This window comes from Pan troglodytes, chromosome 8, assembly GCF_028858775.2.
Source record: "Pan troglodytes isolate AG18354 chromosome 8, NHGRI_mPanTro3-v2.0_pri, whole genome shotgun sequence".
Classification (NCBI taxonomy): domain Eukaryota; kingdom Metazoa; phylum Chordata; class Mammalia; order Primates; family Hominidae; genus Pan; species Pan troglodytes.
The window spans coordinates 13,499,758-13,519,119 of record NC_072406.2 but is presented as its reverse complement, the minus strand read 5'-3'; the positions used below and the strand labels follow the sequence as shown (position 1 = coordinate 13,519,119).

General features: G+C 51.7%; 1 protein-coding gene across 7 annotated transcripts in view; it reads left to right on the top strand.

Annotated features, from left to right (window-relative positions):
- The first annotated feature begins 1,521 nt into the window (after window positions 1-1,521).
- DIP2C (disco interacting protein 2 homolog C) overlaps window positions 1,522-19,362 on the top strand; it is a 436,795-nt gene continuing 418,954 nt past the window's right edge. For 6 of the 7 annotated variants that reach the window (XR_010146752.1, XM_016962527.4, XM_024346149.3 and 3 more), the window contains exon 1: window positions 1,605-1,785. Coding sequence is in view for 6 of the 7 variants with exons in the window: in XM_016962527.4 (XP_016818016.1) it covers window positions 1,701-1,785 (85 nt within the window). In the remaining variant the exon portion in view is untranslated. Of the gene's footprint in view, window positions 1,786-19,362 lie in introns of all 7 variants that reach the window. The other variant, XM_016962526.4, reaches the window with a different exon arrangement.

Below are 19,362 nucleotides of genomic sequence, written 5' to 3'. Positions count from 1 at the left end.
TCCTCCAGGCGCTTACACTCACAAAGAATACAGAGAAGATAAAAAAGGTCAAACGTGATGAGGGCGGGAAGTGGCCGGTGCAGGAAGAGAAAGGAGAGAGATTGCTCTGGACCTGGGATCAGGGATGGCTGTGGGTGGCAGGGGCAGAGAAGGGGCAGGCTCTCCGGGGTGGAGGCCGGGAGCAGAGGTGCTGCGGGTCAGCCGCGTTGTTTGCAGGAGCGGGAGTGTGGAGGCCGCAAGGCTGCCGTGCAGGTGGGTCCCGGCTGGTGGGGGCTCCGGTCGAAGCGGGGTGGGGTGGTGGTGGGGGGTAGGGGGTAGGGGGGTGGGGGGTGACCTGTGTTCCTGCCGCCCACTCTGAAAGGGGAGTGAGTGCAGCTGGGCCTCCGGGAGCCAGCGCTGGCCAATGTCCCGTGGAGGACGGGGAGGCGAGGAGGTCTTTAGGAAGCTCTGGGCCTAAGGGAGGGGCCGGGCTGGGAAGAGGGGGTACAAGGATGAAAAGGAGGCCAGGTCGTCGGGGCTTTGTGCAACAGACTGGGGAGGATGTGTGGAGACAGAGGAAGATGATGATGAAGACAACGGGGGCGGTTCTGAGAAGCAGGTAGATACTAAGAGTCACTGGAAGCAGCTGGCTTCATTTAGGGTTTGTGGCGTTTGGGGTGTCTAGGGGCTTCCAGGGAAGTTTGCTCAGTGGACAGTTGGAGATGCGAGGGCCTCCCCAGATGGTCAGGACTAGAGGCACAGACGGGGCTTCAGCCTCGCCGAGGTGGCACTGAGGCTGGGAGCTGATGGCCCCACAAGGAGAAGGACGGTGGGAACCCTGGGGCCTGCAGCCTGTCCCGGGAGGGCTGGAGCCAGGCTTTTCGGGCCCACCTGGCATTTGGAGATTAGGTGACCCAACCTTGTCTTCCCATCCCCTTTTCACAGATGGGGACACTGACCCTCCAGGCAAAGGCTCAGAGTCGCTCAAGGTCATCTGCTGGTCGCTGCATTCGAAACTTCCAGCCTAGCGCTCCGTCTCCGCCTCTTAAAATGTTCATTAGCAAAAAACCAGCCCTCCAAGACCCGGGGCACTGCGAGTTTTCGCGCAGACGTCAAGCTGCGGCTCCAGGACGTGATTTTCGCAGGGAGCCGGGTGGACCAGGCTCTGGGGCCGGGCCCGCAGGCTCCGCTGGACGCGCAGAGCCCAGGACAGACAAGACCGCCCCTCCCCGCCCCGCCCGGCGGGCCCCGAGCCCCCAACCCGCCCCCGAGCGCGCCCCCGGGAGCGCGCGCTTCGCCGACGAGGCCGCGCGCCCCCCTGCGTCCCCCCCCCCCCGAGCGCGCTCCCGCTCCCGCGCGTCCTCGCGCCCCCGAGCGCGCCCCGCCCCCGCGGCCCCGTGACGCGCGCGCGCAGAGACGCTCCCGCCGGGCCGGGGCCGAGAGCAGCAGGGCCGGGGCCGGGTCCGCAGCGCCTGCGGGGAGGGGCCGAGCGCGCGCGGGGCGGGCCGGGGCCCGTGGGGCGCGGGGGCGCGCGAGGCGGCCGTGGCGGGGCCGCGCTGAGGAGGCGCCGAGGGGAGGGAGGTCCCTGCGCGCCCGCTGCCCGCCTTCCGCGCCCGCGCCGCCGCCTCCTCCTCGGTGCGGTTCCGCCGGGCGCGAGGAGCCGCCGAGACCTCCGCCTGCGAACAAAGAGGAGGCCGTGCGGGGCGCGGCGCCCGCGGAGCATGGCGGACCGCAGCCTGGAGGGCATGGCGCTGCCCCTGGAGGTGCGGGCGCGCCTGGCCGAGCTGGAGCTGGAGCTGTCGGAAGGTAACCGGGCCCCCGCCCCGGGCCGGGCCGCGCTGTCACCGGGGAGGGCCGCGCGCGGAGGGCTGGGGGCGCGGGGCCTGCGGCGGGGCGGGGGCCGGGCCCGGAGGGGGAGGTGCGACCCCAGCCCGGAGCGTGCGCGTCCCCCGGACCCCCAGACCCCGCGCCCTAGGGACGTTTGTGAGGCCGCGATCCCCCGCGCTCTGGGGACGTTTGTGGGGCCGCGATTCCCCGCGCCCTGGGGGTGTCTGCGGGGCCTGGGATCCCCTCGCGCTCTGGGGGTGTTTGTGGGGCCGCGATCCCCCGCGCCCTGGGATGTTTGTGGGGCCGCGATCCCCCCGCGCCCTGGGGGTGTCTGTGGGGCCTGGGCGCCGCGCGGGGACGCAGGATGCAGCGGGCCCGGCGGGATCGGCCTTCCCGTGCGCTCTGCGCTGGAGCCGCGGCGTCCTTGGTGCAGCAGCGCGGTGCGCGCCACCTCCTCGCTGGCCGGTTCGGCCTGGAACGCCCGGCCTGATTTCAATGCGAAACTTGTCGTTGGACCCCGGGTTCGATCTCTGGTGGCTCAGGCCGTGCAGCGGTCCTGGCGCGGCCCGGGGGATCCCACCCCCATTGTTCGCGGGCGCTGCGCGGGGAGGGCTGGGCGGAATCGTCAACCTCCCCCCGGGCCGGGCTCCGGCCTTGCTGTCCTGGTCCTGTCGTAGGAGGGTTTGTGGCAGATCAGCCACCGCGGTCTTATGGAGGGTTGTGTACGCCTCTTATTTGCTCTTCATGGCGGAGATCATGTGCTCAACTGTCATAAGTTTCAGATCGGGCTTTGCCAGGTCTTTTCCCCAAAACCACTGAAGTTCCCAAATCTGAAATGTTTGATGTGCATTTAGCCGTCTCCGGGCTCATCCTGGTCAGGCCATTCCTGTAACGTGGGGTGGGGTGGGGGTGGGCCGGCGCGTCTCACATTTATATTTGGAGCAGTTTAGCATGGTGAACTTTTTTTGGGTAACGGTTTTGTGAGGGCCGGCAGCCAGAAAGTAAATTCATTCGTGCCAATTTTCACCGGCAGGGAGAAGTTGGTGTTGACTTTATGTTTTCCTTTTTAACACTTTCAGGGCAAAGAAGGGAGTGAGCAGGGGCCATGGTGTGCAGCCAACTGCCTTTCCAGACTTCTGGGGACGGGAAATGGTCCTGTTTTTCAGTTTCAGATGTGGGGTTCCGCTAGGTGTGTCAGTGTCCTGTAACGTGACACAGTTGGTGGGGGGGAGGGGGGGGACAGAGTCTTCCAGGCCTATGGGCTTGGCTGCTGCCCTCCTGAGGAGCTGAGGATGAGGAGGGCATGGCTAGGAGGCGGGAGATGCCGTGTGCAGGGTTCGGATGTAAACTGGTAAGTAGATTGTGCAGTGCATACAGCTCGTTTGGTGGGTAAGGAGTGTATCATTTGCAAAAGGCCCACCCTGGTTATCTGATTGTGTCAGCCTTGGGTAGGTTTCCCGGCTCGCGTCTCGGCCCAGATGCACCCCTGCCTGCAGCACCCTCCGTGTTCGCTGTCTCAGGACGGGCTTCTGTGCTGCCTGCATCACACTGATGTGAAGTGTCAGTGCCCCATCCATGTCAGCAGAGCGTAGCGCCCCTGAGCTCAGCAGGGCGAGCCCCATCTGAGGGTTCCCCCACCCACTGCTAGCCCAGAAGTTGGACCCACATTTGTTCCCAGAGTCTGGGATGTCGCTGGGAATGGGTGTCCTGTGTTGGGCATTGTGGCCTTTCGAGGTGATGACACTTGCCTGTCAGTTGCTCTTGGAGGGTGGGGGATACTGTCTTGCTGCCCAGACGATGGCAAAGCCACTTTCGACGAAGGTGTGCTCAGCCGAATTCCCCGTGAACACCTTGCGTCTGTACAGGTTTTTTAAAAAGGGCTTAATGAGTTTCTTATTGAGAGACCAGGCAGAGAAAGGGGTGTGTGTGTTTGCATGCAGGAAGCCTAATTATGTTTTTTCCTTCCACATGAATCTTGCTGAGATCTGAGCTACACATTTAAGAAGAAAGGGTGAGAGGGTTGCTCCGTGGCTCTATTCAGCCTCTCTGCACCCTCCGGCCTGTGCTGGCCCCACTGCCTCATCTGTTTGCTGGATGGTCTTTAACTTTGCTGTGAAGTGTGGGTTTGCCCAGGTTGAGTTTATGGGGGTAGTGCTGTAAGGTCATTTGGAATTCTGTGTCTCATAACCACATAAAACAGTTTTACGGGCTTAAATTAGATGAATCAACTTGTTTTCCAGTATTGCTTAATAGAAATCCAAGAATTGAAGGATCAAAAATCTGTGTTTCTTTATGTTATTGGACTTCAAAAATTCCTCAATGTATTTGCTTTCAGAGTGAAAGCTGAAAACAGCTGTTAATGCTGAATTATTTCCCATCTTCAATCAAAATTCAAGTGGAGAGAATTCTTTAAGTTGGTTGTCATCATTTTATTAAAATATCAGAAAATATTATAGAAACATATGTGGAATTTCCAGTGCTCATTTCCTACAGAGGAGGATGGAAAAAGTTCCGTTTTAAGCACATAACATAGACTGAAGGAAAGAGTAGAGCATTCCCCTGAGGTTCCTGTGTGGGCTGCCAGCCTGCATGGGTTACGCGTTGTGTAGGTTTCTAGACCCTGGTCCAGTTCTGCTGTGCCTGCCTGCTGGGCGCCGTTACATGCACTGCTGGTGTCCTGCTTTGCAGGGCTGCAGGGGCACTTCCTGCTGCGGGGCCGAGGGCTCCATCCTTCTTCCACTACCCGTCCCTGCCCCGTGCCACCTGATGCCCCTCACAGGGGAAGGCGAGGCCAGCTCACACCACAGAGCACGCGGCCAGCAAAACACAAGGGCTCTCTGTGGGGAGAAGTGCTGGGCAGCCCTCTCGTGGGAGCTGATGGCCTCGAATCCATGTGGGGATACATTCAGGGTGTGTAGCCAGGGGGGTCATCTCCTCACATACTTGGGTCTGAGTGTGAGCCAGGGAGGAGGCCACGCAGGTAAGGAGGCCACACGGGTCAGGAGGTTGTGTGGGTGGGGAGGTTGTGCGGGTGGGGAGGCTGTGTGGGTGCGGAGGCTGTGCGGGTGCGGAGGCTGTGCAGGTGGGGAGGCCATGAGGGTGTGGAGGCCCCTCGGGTGAGGAGGCTGTGCAGGTGGGGAGGCTGTGCGGGTGCGGAGGCTGTGCGGGTGCGGAGGCTGTGCAGGTGGGGAGGCCATGAGGGTGTGGAGGCCCCTCGGGTGAGGAGGCTGTGCAGGTGGGGAGGCCATGTGGGGGGAAGGCTGTGCTAGTGGAGAGGCCCCACAGGTGGAGAGGCCGTGAGGGTGCGGAGGCCCCTCGGGTGAGGAGGCTGTGCAGGTGGGGAGGCCATGAGGGTGCGGAGGCCCCTCGGGTGAGGAGGCTGTGCAGGTGGGGAGGCCATGAGGGTGTGGAGGCCCCTCGGGTGAGGAGGCTGTGCAGGTGGGGAGGCCACGTGGGGGGAAGGCTGTGCTAGTGGAGAGGCCCCGCAGGTGGAGAGGCCGTGAGGGTGCGGAGGCCCTGCAGGTGAGGAGGCCATGAGGGTGGGGGGGCCTCCAGGTGATCTGGAGCTCCATTCTGGGGAGGGTCAAGGAATGAGAGGGCTGTGGCGGCTGCTTTCTCATACTCCTTTCCCCAGAATATTTTCTTCTCCCTTCTCTTCCCTACATTTTTGCCCTTTATAATTGGGTATTCTTTTTTGTGGCTTTAAAGGGCCTAAAAATAATTTCATTAATAACTGATACTTTACATGAAATTGCCAAACAAATTGGAGCGGAAGCAGAAAACTTCCCCATAAAGACAAACTCATGTCTTATTTATTTTTTAATTTTTGAGACAGGGTCTCACTCTTTGTCTCCCATGCTGGAGTGCAGTGGTATGAGCTCAACTCACTGCAACCTCTGCCTCCTGAGTTCAAGTGGTTCTCGTGCCTCAGCTTCTTGAGTAGCTGGGATTACAGGTGCCCGCCACAATACCTGGCTAATTTTTGTACCTTTGTAGAGATGGGGTTTCATCATGTTGGCTAGGCTGGTCTCGAACTCTTTACCTCAGGTGATCCGCCCGCCTCGACCTCCCAAAGTGCTGGGATTACAGGCATGATCCACTGTGCCCAGCCTCATGTCTTATTATTATTATTATTATTTTTAAAAAGATTGCATTTAGCTGTTGATTCAAATTAGGAAGTAAGTTTCTCTGTTGACTGGTCACTGATCTTTTTGGGCAGTGCATGCTTCAGAAGGAACTCTTTCCCATTTGTTTAGGAGGTGCTGAATTATTTTGATAGAACTCGTAATATAGCCTGCAAAAATGGTTGGGTTTTGGTGGAAGAGAAGTTTTGAAAAATACGTGCCATGCTTTGTACTCTGTGGCTTTGGTAATTGTCAGCGTGTTCCGTGCCCGCTGACTCCATCCTCCATGCTCTGCTCTGCTAATTAATGTAGCCGATTCCTTCAGCGATCAGTTATGCTCCACAGTAGTGCAGCCTAATGTTTTTTCAGCAGGGGAGAACCTGCTCGCAGAGGGAGGTGAAGGCTCGCGCACGTGCCAGGTCTTCCTGTGTTGGTTGAGGGACCCGTGTGCGTGTGTTTTTATATATATATATATATATATATATATATATATATATTTTTTTTTTTGGGACAAAGTTTCACTCTTGTTGCCCAGGCTGGGGTGCAGTGGTGCAATCTCGGCTAACTGCAACCTTCGCCTCCTGGGTTCAAGTGATTCTCCTGCCTCAGCCTCTCAAGTAGCTGGGACTACAGGTGCCCGCCACCACACCCGGCTAATTTTTTGTATTTTTAGTAGAGATGGGGTTTCACCATGTTGGCCAGGCTGGTCTCGAACTCCTGACCTCAGGTGATCCCCCTGCCTCAGCCTCCCAAAGTGTTGGGATTACAGGCGTGAGCCACCATGCCTGGCTGTGTGTGTTACTGTTAGCACATATGAATACGTGTCAAGTACAGAGACTTGGTCTTCACACAGCCTGCACGTTGCTGTCGCCAAAGAGGGGATCCTAAAATGACGGCCCAGTGGGAGGTTTGTAGGTTTTGGGGGTGGCTTTTTCAGGACACTTGGCACAAAGTCACAGATATTTGTGGCTTTGGAATGGAGTTCTGCCCTCGGCACCCCCAGCCCTGTGCATTTCTTGGAGGTTCCACCCTGCACAGTGAGGAAGTCACACGCCTGTGTAAGAGCTGACCAGGGGGCCGCCTTCCAGAGCCTAAGAGAAGGTCCTGAGGACTCTGTACACATTATTTTCGTTGAAAAGAAATAGTTTACTCTGAAAAAACAAATGTGCGAAAGCTGAGCTTCATTGAGCCTCACGGACAGTTTCTTGTAACTGAGAGGAGGGTGGGAGGGTCAGTGGGTTCAGGAGGGTGAGGACTTCTTGGCCAGGTAGCGTTGTTACATCTATCTGAAAGTCACAGATAACTAAGTATCAAGTCGTCACAGCTATTTAAGTATCCTGAATGAGATGGCTACCTGCATGATGCATTGAAAACATCATTACTGGTTGCGTGCAAGATGCATTGAAAACATTGTGACCTGCACAGTGGCAGCACTGATGTGTGTGGGCTTTTGAATGTGTAGACTGGAATGTTAAGAGTCCTTCAGAGTTATGACAATAGTTTGATTTGAATGTTCTTTTCTTGGCGAATAAATGCTATACATCAAATTTAGCCAGGAAGCTAGGAAAGCGAACCCACACGAAGGGCACAGGCCCATTGGCTGCTCCAGGCGCCGTTAAGGGCCCGAGCCACGTGCTTCCCGCTCAGCCTCCTGAGAGCCATGACGGCGTCTCTGTTCTGCCTCACACTGGACTTGCTAGTTTCATATTCTTGTTATGGTTCCGAGGCTACAGCGGTTGGATTCTGTGAGTCACTCTCTGTCTTCCTCCTCCCAGCTGCTTTCAAATGGGTCGTCTCTTTTTTTAGAACTGATTTTTTTAAGCAGTGATTTATGGGGTGAGTTGTAGCGCTCTCCTGAACTGCAGAGGGAGCGCATTGAGGAACCTGGGTTTTGATGCTGTGCACATTGGCTGAGTCACCAGCCCAGGGCCCCGTCAGTCCCATTATTAAGCTCATTTCTTGCTCTTCTCATCGTTACTCAGACGCCTTTAAAAAAGCAAACTCCTGCTTGCCGTCACTGGCTGAGTTTGGCAAATGGGTGTTTACCCTGGAAAGACGGGCATTTTGTCCTCTGAAACGTCTATGGCGCCCTTTGGTGACGTGGTCGGTTTCTGACCACTCTATCTCGTGGATGTCCTTCCTGCTTCCACCTTCCTTTCCCGAACACCTCCACCTCCAGGGCTTTAATCTTCCTTCTGTGTGTGTGCCATGCAGAATGTATGACTATTGTGCCAGTGCCCTGTTTTTTTTTCTGCTGAGGGCCAAAAACTTGCTACATCTCAAAAGAAGTAATTGCATCCATTTGTTGGTGATGATCATAAACAGTGCCCTTTAAGGGAGACTAATTGGTAAACCCGGCTGCTGTGGGTAGAAAGACAGCGGTGGCCGCGGAACGAGGGCTCCGCCTCTTCAGAGCCTGCACAACCGTCCTGCCTTATTTCTTCAATATCCAGTAGGGGAGTTAATTTTAATAAGCCCTTGAAAGCAACAAGGCAGGAAAGTGCTAAGACATTGAGTTGTGAGATTTACAATTACAACCAGCAGCCTCTCATTTTCCCTTCGCTGGGGGTTGCTGCTTTGGTTTTGGGCTGCGGGATATGTTGGTAGTGACATCGGCCCTTTGTGCTGTGTGACTCATGAATTGAGATAACTTTTTACTAAGTGCTTTGTGCAGTAGGTATGAAAATGGGGAAAGAAGGAACACTGTCCAGGGTAGAGAGGCGTGGAGAGATGCTGTGATTGATGGTAGGTCTTTTCTTTTGGGCTCCTGGTTTTAAATCATTTTTTGTTTCGCTAATAGCTTGGAAGATGGTTTTTGTGTCTTAATTAAAAGATTGAAGACTGTGGGCCGGACCCAAACTAATTCCATTGGCATCAGAGAGAGGGATTCTTTACATATTTATCCATAGGCACGATTGATTTTTTTTTTTTTTTTTTTTTTTGCTGAATTATCTGGTTAGTCAAATCATATATTAGAGAAGTAATATACCATTAAAAATTAAAAAATAAAAAATGTATCTGTAAACATATTCCCCTTCCATTCCAGTCTTTGCCTCTGTGTAATTTTAGAACCCTTGAGCCATGACGTACATAGAGTTTGTATTCTTTTAATATCTTGCTACTTCATCGTTTTAATGTTTAATCTTTGGGTTGATGTATCACAGTTTACTTGACCATTTCTTACAGGTGTTTGGTTTAGTTTTTTTTTTTCCTTTAACTTTAATGTAAATTTGGGTGTTTGGCTGGTAGTTTTAGCAGGATTTAAGGCAGAGCCTCAGTTAAGGCCTTGTATCGATTTTGGTCCCTAGTTTGAGGAGGGAGGTGGCAATCTGCCCTTTCTTCTAAAATTGATATGTTAAATCACAATGGACATTTACTTGATTTTGAGCACTTGGGGCTCCCCTGGGGTTCGCTGGTGTTGCAAGGTCAGGGCTGGGGATCTTCTGCTGGAGAGGCCCCAGCGTGCCCAGCGCAGGGTCCTGAGTGCGTTGCTGCAGGAAGAAGCCCTGGCCTTTGTCCTCCAGCGGCCGTTGCTCTGGGAAGAGCTGGTTGCTCCAGGAATGAGGTCTGTGCTCTGAAGCCCATGGTCAGCAGACCAGCAAAGGTCAGCACAGAAGACCTTATTATGTGAATCATTCATTTAACAAGCATTCATGGAATACACACTCCGTGCAGTTGGAACTTAGAGTGGAAGGCCATCAGCTCACTGTTGCCTGAGCAGAGGCTTGGTCTCTGGGTCCCTGTTGCAGCCTCCGCTCCTAGGAGATACACGGTGAGTGTTGGGGGACCCTCCACAGGCACAGTTGCCAAACAGGGACCTCTCCCAAGGGCGTCAGCCCTGGGCCCTGAGCTCTGAAGAGGAGGAAGGCGTTCCTGGGGCCAACTTCCCTTCTGGATGCTGAGCTCTGCACAGAGAGAAACTCTTCCACAGTCACTGCAGTGAAGTTCATAAAACAAATAACACTTTAGAGACTGGGGTCTGCATTCCCTGGAATTTCCGTGGCCGTAGATGGTGGCTGTACCATGTGACTGAGGGTCTGTGTTCCCTGGAATTTCCGTGGCCATAGATGGTGGCTGCACCATGCGACTGCGGTCTGTGTTTCCCAGAATATCCGTGGCCATAGATGGTGGCTGTACCATGCGACTGAGGGTCTGTGTTCCCTGGAATTTCCATGGCCATAGGTGGTGGCTGCACCATGTGACTGCGGTCTGTGTTTCCCAATATCTGTGGCCATAGATGGTGGCTGTACCATGTAGCTGAGGGGCTGCATTCCCTGGAATTTCTGTGGCCGCAGTGGTGGCTGCACCATGGGACTGAGGGTCTGCATTCCTCAGAATTTCTGTGGCCATAGATGGTGGCTGTACCATGCAACTGGGGCCTGCATTCCCTGGAATTTCCTTGGCCGCAGGCGGTAGCTGTACCATGCAACTGGGGCCTGCGTTCCTTGGAATTTCCATGGCCACAGGTGGTGGCTGTACCAGGCAACTGGGGTCTGCATTCCCTGGAATTTCCGTGGCCACAAGCGGTGGCTGCACCATGTGTCAGGTCCTCTGTCTCAGGAGTTGGTGCCATTGTCTGTATTACTCCCTCACCTGACACAGAGTGGCAGTTCCTGACTTTACCACTCCCAGGAAGCACACAGGCAAAACAATTCAGAACAATCTGTTTTGAATCCTTGTTTTATTTCCCCATTCCCTTTCTCATCGCATGGAAATTCACATCCCTGTAAAGCTGAAAATGGTGTGGATCTCCCCTGATGGTCTTTCCAAGGAATTATCAGCAGGTAAACTAGACGGTGTGGGCCAGTTTACCTGAAATGAAAACAGAAACGTCACTGGGCTTTGCTGGGAGATTCAGCGTCTTTGTCAGTGATAGAATCATCCTAAGCAGGTTGTTTGTTGTGCTGCAGATCCACACGGTTAGCTGTGTCGGGATTAAATTTACCCAGTGCAGACAGTGTAGCTTAATCCTCGTGGAAGGGTGTCAAGTACATTGAAGAGCAGCTGCCGAGCCTGCCATTGTTGGGAGAGGGGCAGGTGCATCTCTCGCTTGGCCCAGTGCTGCAGAAGGCCGGGCTCATGTCAGGCCGTGCATGTGAGCGGGTTGGATTTTTAGCATGCTGGGACGGTAAAGCACAAACATCTATTTTTAACTTGTGGGTGACCTTCTTCTGTGCTGCTTGAGTCTCTGTGGGCCTTTCTCTGCTTCCTTCCTGAGGAGTCTGTGCCAGGGTCCCAAGCGTTCTCTGGGCTGCACTTCTGTGCCTGCCTGCTCAGGAGCCTCCTCCTGGTGGCTGTGGGACCGGGCTGGGCCCACACTGTCAGCATCGTCCAGGGTAAGCAAGCCCATCCCTCCCCACCTCAGTGTTCCCAGCTGTTGAACGGGGCTAATAAACCGACTGTCAGGATTAATGTGGATCAGATGCGCTCATCTCACAGCCCTGCTTGGTAAATAGCCGCTTCCACTCTGTCCTCCAACGTGGTCCTCCATTTATTTTCTTTACCTCCATTTATCCAGGCGATTCCAGGTGACAGTGACTATCAAGAAGGGCGTACAGAGGAAATCTGTGGAAGGGAGCTTGAGGAGCAGACATGGGGGCAGGGAACGCAGTGCGGGGAGCACGGGTGCGGGGAGCATGGGCATGGGGAGCACAGATGGGTGTGGGGAGCATGGGCATGGGGAGGACGAGTGCGGGGAGCACGGGTGTGGGGAGCATGGGCATAGGGAGCACAGATGGGTGCAGGGAGCACAGGTGTGGGGAGCATGAGTGCGGGGAGGACGGGTGCGGGGAGCATGGGCGTGGGGAGGACGGGTGCGGGGAGCACGGGTGTGGGGAGCATGGGCATAGGGAGCACAGATGGGTGCAGGGAGCACAGGTGTGGGGAGCATGGGTGCGGGGAGGACGGGTACGGGGAGCATGGGTGTGGGGAGCAGAGATGGGCGCGGGGAGCACGGGTGTGGGGAGGATGGGCGCAGGGAGGACCGGTGTGGGGAGCATGGGCGCAGGGGGGATGGGTGCGGGGAGCATGGCTGTGGGGAGCACAGATGGGTGCGGGGAGCATGGGTGCGGGGAGCATGGGCGCAGGGAGCAGGGATGTGGGGAGCATGGGCGTGGGGAGGACGGGTGCAGGGAGCCTGGGTGTGGGGAGCAGAGATGGGCACGGGGAGCCTGGGTGTGGGGAGCATGGGCGCGGGGAGGATGGGTGTGGGGAGCATGGGCGGGGGGAGGACGGGTGTGGGGAGCATGGGTGTGGGAAGCAGAGATGGGCGCAGGGAGCATGGGTGTGGGGAGCAGAGATGGGCACAGGGAGCACGGGTGTGGGGAGCATGGGTGTGGGAAGCAGAGATGGGCGCAGGGAGCATGGGTGTGGGGAGCAGAGATGGGCACAGGGAGCACGGGTGTGGGGAGCATGGGTGTGGGAAGCAGAGATGGGCACAGGGAGCATGGGTGTGGGGAGCAGAGATGGGCACAGGGAGCACGGGTGTGGGGAGCATGGGTGTGGGAAGCAGAGATGGGCGCGGGGAGGATGGGTGTGGGGAGCATGGGCGCGGGGAGGATGGGTGTGGGGAGCATGGGCGCGGGGAGGATGGGTGTGGGGAGCATGGGCGCGGGGAGAACGGATGCGGGGAGCATGGGCGCGAAGAGGACGGGTGTGGGGAGCAGGGGCGCAGGGAGGATGGGTGCGGAGAGCATGGGCTTTGGGAGCAGAGATGGGCATGGGGAGCACGGGTGTGGGGAGCATGGGCGTGGGGAGAACGGGTGTGGGGAGCATGGGCGCGGGGAGCATGGGCGTGGGGAGCAGAGATGGGCACGGGGAGCACGAGTGTGGGGAGCATGGGTGCAGGGAGGACGGGTGTGGGGAGCATGGGCATGGGGAGTAGAGATGGGCGCGGGGAGCACAGGTGTGGGGAGCTTGGGTGCGGGGAGGACGGGTGCTGGGAGCACAGGGTATGGAGAGCACGTGTGTGCTTCCTCTGCTCTGACAGATGCTGCCGAGCACGTACTCTGTGCTCAGATGGGTCAGAGCCTCAGTGCCTCTTTTTAAAAAAATTCTTTCTTTTTTTAAAGATAGGACTTCTCTCTTCCTGGTGGCCCCTTTTAGTTGATACTCTTTTAAGCCTGCTTTTCCAGAGGAAAGCTGGGAAGGATGGCCTATATAGGTTCCAGTCTGGGCATATCTGGAAGAATGGCCTGTTTTAGGTTTGAGTCTGGTGTATCTGGGGACATCTTTGAACTTCTACTCAGAGTTCCAGAGCCACCTGTAGGGACTCCCCAAATGTCTGCTGGGACTTTCCCCACTGCTCGGGGATGATGAAGAGCAGGACCTCACCCTGCCATGACCTCTGAGGTCCTCCTTCCTGGAGGGCAGTGCCTTGGTGGCCAGTGTGTGCAGGAGGCTGGGCTGGCACCTTCGGGCTATGCTCTGCAGCGGGGGCTTGTGACACAGGCATTCTTGTGCTCTGCACTGGGACTGGTGACGTGGGGCATCCTCATGCACTGGACCACGCCGGGTGCACATGAGCCAGACAGCTCCTGGAATTCGGAGCCTGGCTCTGTCTCAGGCTACCCACCTGTCTGTGGCACTTCTGGGGGATTGTGGGGACTGTATGAGTCTGGGTCTCCACCCTCACTGGCCGGACACCTGTGCCAGGCTGGGGCTTTATGTTTCATCATCCCCTGTTCTGAGTTGTGTGAATATTTATTTTCATTACCTACTCTCATAAGCTTTCCTTTTTAAATAAAAAATCAGAGACAGACTTTGAAGTTCCCTGGCCCCACCCTTTGTGGACCTAATGGTATTGCAGAAATTATGGCTTCAACTATGTATAATAACAACAAGGTGGAGTGTCCGTTTCAAGCAGTACATCATGCTGGATTCCTAAGTGAACATTATCAGGCTTTCAACACATTTTCTCTTTTTATTTACTTTGGAGAATATAATGGATACTCAGAAGCTGTTGGGATTTAGTAACAGGAAGTCATCCTTAAGGAGCTATTTAAGCAAGGGGGCAGTTGGAGCAAATGTAAGTTATGAACACACACCTATTCCAAACCAGAGAAATAAAGGCTTCAATTGTGCTGGGGTTGAAACTTGGTGGCTAGTGTGTCTTTCCTGCCCACAGTGACTGTGGCAGTGCTGTGGGCAGGAAATTCTGGAAACAAGACTTGGTGCCAGTGGTAGTTTTTGTGGTGATTCATTTGCTTTCAGCTCAAGTGACTATATAGTCTTCTTTGCAAATGGCTAGGTCTTCACCAATGGACCACAACATTGACTTAGGACAAATGAGAAATAGCACTTGGGTTTTTAACAATTATTCTTTTTAATGGACACATTATAGTACATATCTATGGGATACAGCGTGATATTTCAATACATGTTTGTCATGTGTAATTAGCAAATCAGGGTAATTAGCATGTCCATCATCTCAAACATTTGTTATTTCTTAATGGTGGGAATCTTCAAAATCCTCTCTTCTAGCTGCTTGAAAATATACAATAAATTGTAAACTATAGTCACCCTACAAGGCTATAGAACACTAAACCTTATTTTTCCTATCTAGATGTAATTTTGTATCCATTAGCTAACCTCTCCCTTTCTCCCTTCCCGCCACCCTTTCCTGTCTCTAGAATCCACTATTCTACCCTCAGAGGGTAGAATATTATTTTCCTCATAGAGATCTTTAACCCTCTTGGTTAGATTTCTTCTGAGGTATTTTTATTTTTATTTTATATTTTTGTAGCTAAATGGGATTGCTTTCTTGATTTCTTTTTCCACTGGCTCATTGTTGGTCTATAGAAATGCTACTGATTTTTATATGTTCATTTTGTATTCTATAAGTTTACTGAATTTGTTTATCAGTTCAAAGAGATTTTTGCTGGAGTCTTTTTTTTTTTTAATATATAAGAGCATATTGTCTGAAAACAGACAATTAGAGTTCCTCCTTTCCACTTTGGGTGCCCTTGATTTCTTTCTCTTGCCTGATTGCTCTTGACTAGGACTTTCAGTACTGTGTTGAATAGGAGTGGTATAAGTGGGCGTCCTTGTCTTGCTACAGATCTCAGAGAAAAAGCTTAGTGTTTCCCCGTTCAGTATTATGTTAGCTGTGGGTTTGTCACATATGGCCTTTATTGTGTTGAGGTATGTTTCCTTCAGTGCCTAGTTTGTTGAGAGTTTTTATCATGAAGCAGCGCTGAATTTTATCAAATGCTTTTTCTGTATCTATTGAAATGATCCTATGGTTTTTGTCCTTAATTCTGTTGATGTGATGTAGCGTGTTTATTGGTTTGTGTTTGTTGAGCCATCCTTGCATCCTGGGAGAAATCCCACTTGATCGTGGTGTATAATCTTTTTGATTTGCTGTTGGATTCAGTTTGTTAGTATTTCGTTGAGGATTTTTGCATCTGTGTTCATCAGGGATATTGACCTATAGTTTTCTCTTTTTATTGTGTCCTTGTCTTACTTTGGTATCAGGGTAATGCTGGCCTTGAAGAATGAACTTGGCAGAATTCCATCCTCTTCAATATTTTTGGAATAGTTTGAGAAGAATTGAAATAAAAATTTGTAGAATTCAGCTGTGAAGCCACCTAGTCCTGGGGTTTTCTTTGTTGGAAGACTTTTTATTATTACTTAGTCATACATGTTACTCATTATTGGTCTGTTTAGGATTTCCGTTTCTTCTTGGTTCCGTCTTGGTAGGTTGTACATGTCCAGGAATCTATCGATTTCCTCTAGGTTTTCCACTCTGTTGACATATAGTTGTTCATAATAGTCTCCAGTGAGCCCTTGTATTTCTGTGGTATCAATTGTAATTCTCTTTTTCTGTTTCTAATTTTACTTATTTGGGATTTCTTTTTTTTTTCTTAGTGTAGCTAATGGTTTGTCTATTTTATTTATCTTTTCAAAAAACCAACATTTTCCCCCATCTTTTGTATTTTTTAGTTTAATTTTATTTAGTTCCTCTTTGATCTTTGTTATTTCTTTTCTCCTACCACTTTTGGATTTGATTTGTTCTTGCTCTTCTAGCTCATTGCAGTTCATTGTTAGGTTGTTTATTTTAAATCTTTTTTTTAATGTAGGAGTTTATTGCTATAAACTTTCCTCTTAATACTGCTTTTGCTCTATACCGTAGGCTTTGATATGTTGTGTTTCTGTTTTCATTTGTTTCAATAAATTTTTAAATTTCCTTCTTAATTTCTTCATTGACCCACTGGCTATTCAAGGGCATATTGTTTAATTTCTATGTATTTATACAGTTTTGAAAGTTCTTGTTGTTGATTTATAGCTTTATTCTGTTACAGTCTGAGAATATCCTAGATGTGATTTCAATTTTAAAAAAATGTATTGAGACTTATTTTGTAGCCTAGCATGTGATTGATTCTAGAGAATGTTCCATGTGCTGAGGAGAAGAATGTGCATTTTGTATCTGTTGGATGAAATGTTTTGTAAATGTCTGTTAGGTCCATTTGGTCTATAGTGTACTTTAAATTCGATATTTTGTTGTTATTTTCTGTCTAGATGATCTCCAGTGCTGAGAGTGGGGTTTTGAAGCCCCTACTATTGTTGTGTTGGTCTCTCTCTCTCTCTCTCTCTCTCTCTCTCTATATATATATATATTTGAGATGGAGTTTTGCTTTTGTTGCTTAGGCTGGAGTGCAGTGGTGCAATCTCGACTCATTGCAACCTCCACCTCCCGAGTTCAAGTGATTCTCCTGCCTCAGCCTCCCAAGTAGCTGGGATTGCAGGCATGTGCCATCATGCTCGGTTAATTTTTTTGTATTTAGTAGAGACAGGGCTTTACCATGTTGGCCAGGCTGGTCTTGAACTCCTGACCTCAGGTGATCCACCTGCCTCCGCCCCCCAAAGTGCTGGGATTACAGGTGTGAGGCACCACGCCCGGCCTCCCTCTCTATTTAGATCTACTAATATTTGCTTTATATATCTGGGTGCTTTGTTGTTGGGTGCACATATATTTGTAATTGTTATGTCCTCTTGCTGTGTTGATCTCTTTATCATTATATAATTACCTTTTGGTCTCCTTTTTACAGTTTTTAACTTAAATTGTGATTAATCTGAAATAAATATAGCTACTCTTGCTCACTTTTGATTTCCATTAATGTGAAACATGTTTTTCCATCCTTCATGTTTAGTCTATGTGTGTCTTTACAGCTGAAGTGAGTTTTTTGTAGGCAGCATATAGTTGGTTTTTCTTTTTTTAAATCCACTCAGCCAGTCTATATCTTTTAATTGGGGTGCTTGGGGTTATTTTGCTATTGATATCACAGTCCAGACATTAAGATTTTCTCACTTAGTTACTTGTACACAAATTAATATGAAAAGGAAGTAGAGTTTTTCTTTTGTCTCTTTGAAGATAGTGATGGATTATTATTTTGATTTCCATACAAGTGAGGGACTCACCATGCCTGTTGGAATTTTAGAATTTATTTCCTGTTATTAGGAACAGCAATGATCTGTAATGGGTTCCTGGAATCCTCCAGTGATGGTCTCAATATCTTAAAAGTTTCCTTTCATGTCTCATTTTCTATTTCTCCCCTAGTAGCCATGCACCTGGGGCAGGAGATGGCCTTGCATTTCCTTGTTTTCTTGATGATTGGTTAGGTTTAGTGTTTGACACAGTTAGGATTCTGGATAAAATCAGCCCTTCTGGGAAGTGTGTAAGTCAAACGAGGACGTTCTGGTGGCGTTATACAGGTTTCCCATGCCCCATGAGTACAGGAATAGCTCCCTGGGGAAGGAGTATGGGCACATGATGGCAGGGAGCCATTCTTGCATGGCCCCGTCTTCTGCAGGAATTCTCATGCAGGGAGAAGAAGCACACGGCGACTGAGCGGGTGGGGATTCTGCTGATAGTTTTGATTGTTATGATTTGCTCCTGAAAGGTGATGTGGGATGAAGAGCAATATTTAGAATGCTGACATTCCTTGAAACAAAGATATAGAAAAAATCTTATAATTGTAGGTGCCTTTTCGTTTTCAGCTGCTCTCATGTGGATCCTTTTTCGTCCTTCTGAAATGCTTTCCCAGGAGACAGCATTGCTCTCTTTGTACAGATGAGGAGACTGGGTTTCAAATGGTTAGGAATTCATCGCAGGCATTGGAATCTTTGGTTTCCTGGAACATTTTCTATTCAAGTATAGACCACGTGGCCTCTAAAGGCTGGCTCACTCTTACCACCAAGATTGGGGATCCAGCCTCACCTCTGGGGTGGGCAGCAGGAGCTCCACAGCCATCCTGGGTGCTCTGGGGTGGGGTGGCTGAGCTGTGGCAGCCCCTCCCAGCTGAGCAGCAAGGCCGGGGAAAGCTCATTCCATCCCCCTTGGTTCTAACCAGGTACAGGCTTACACTGCACATTTCCTTAGCTGGGAACCTTTAGAACTTTACATTTAAAATCTAATCTGTGATCCAGGGGGTTGATACATGGGTATTCACTGTACAATTCCTACATTTTTTGTACATGTAATTTTTTTTTATGTGTGTCATGGATGACAAAAATGCAACTCCTCCGAGTTAGCTTTTCTGTATAGCACCTTCTAGAATCAGGAGGCTGGGCAGGGTTTAGTTTCATCAGAAATCTTGATGTTTCTGGTCAAGAGACGGCACTATTAAATTCTTGGTTGTGTGGTTTCTGGGAAAGAAATATTCTAAATGAGTTCCAGGAATCACCTCTGTGGCGTTTCTACAGGAAAAGTGACCACTCTTGAAGCTTCGCCATCACTCACAAGAATGATTGTGACGGTTTCTAAGCGGTCGCCAGCCAATCTTTAGTTCTTTTATGCAGAGTGCTTTCATTCCAAGTGAAGTGCCCTTCTGTTTAATGGTGACCTCCAGTTATTACAGGGATTGCAGCCGCATTTGATGGATGTGAACCTGCTCATCTCTGGCTCCCCAGCTTCGCCTCTGGGGTGAGCGGCAGGAGCTCCACAGCCATCCTGGGTGCTCTGGGGTGGGGAGTCCCTAGTGGGAGTGGACGGTGCATGGCCGGGACGTTCCTGTCCGATGTTCCACACTGGCGTGTGCGCGTCTCTGGCCTGTTTCCTTCGTCCGTGGGTCTGTGGCGTTTTCTCCATGCGTGCGTGTGTGGCCTGTTTTCTCCGTGCGTGCCTCTGTGGCGCGTTTCCTCCATCCGTGCATCTGTGGTGTTTCTTCCGTCCCTGCATCGGTGGTGTTTCTTTCATCCGTGTGTCTGTGGTGTTTCCTCCGTCCATGCGTCTGTGGCCTGTTTCCTCCGTCCATGTGTCTATGACGTTTCCTCCCTCCGTGCGTCTGTGGCCTGTTTCCTCCTTCCGTGCGTCTGTGGCGTTTCCTCCGTCTGTGTGTCTGTGGCCTGTTTCCTCCGTACGTGCGTCTGTGGCGTTTCCTCCGTCCGTGCGTCTGTGGTCTGTTTCCTCCGTCCGTGCGTCTGTGGCGTTTCC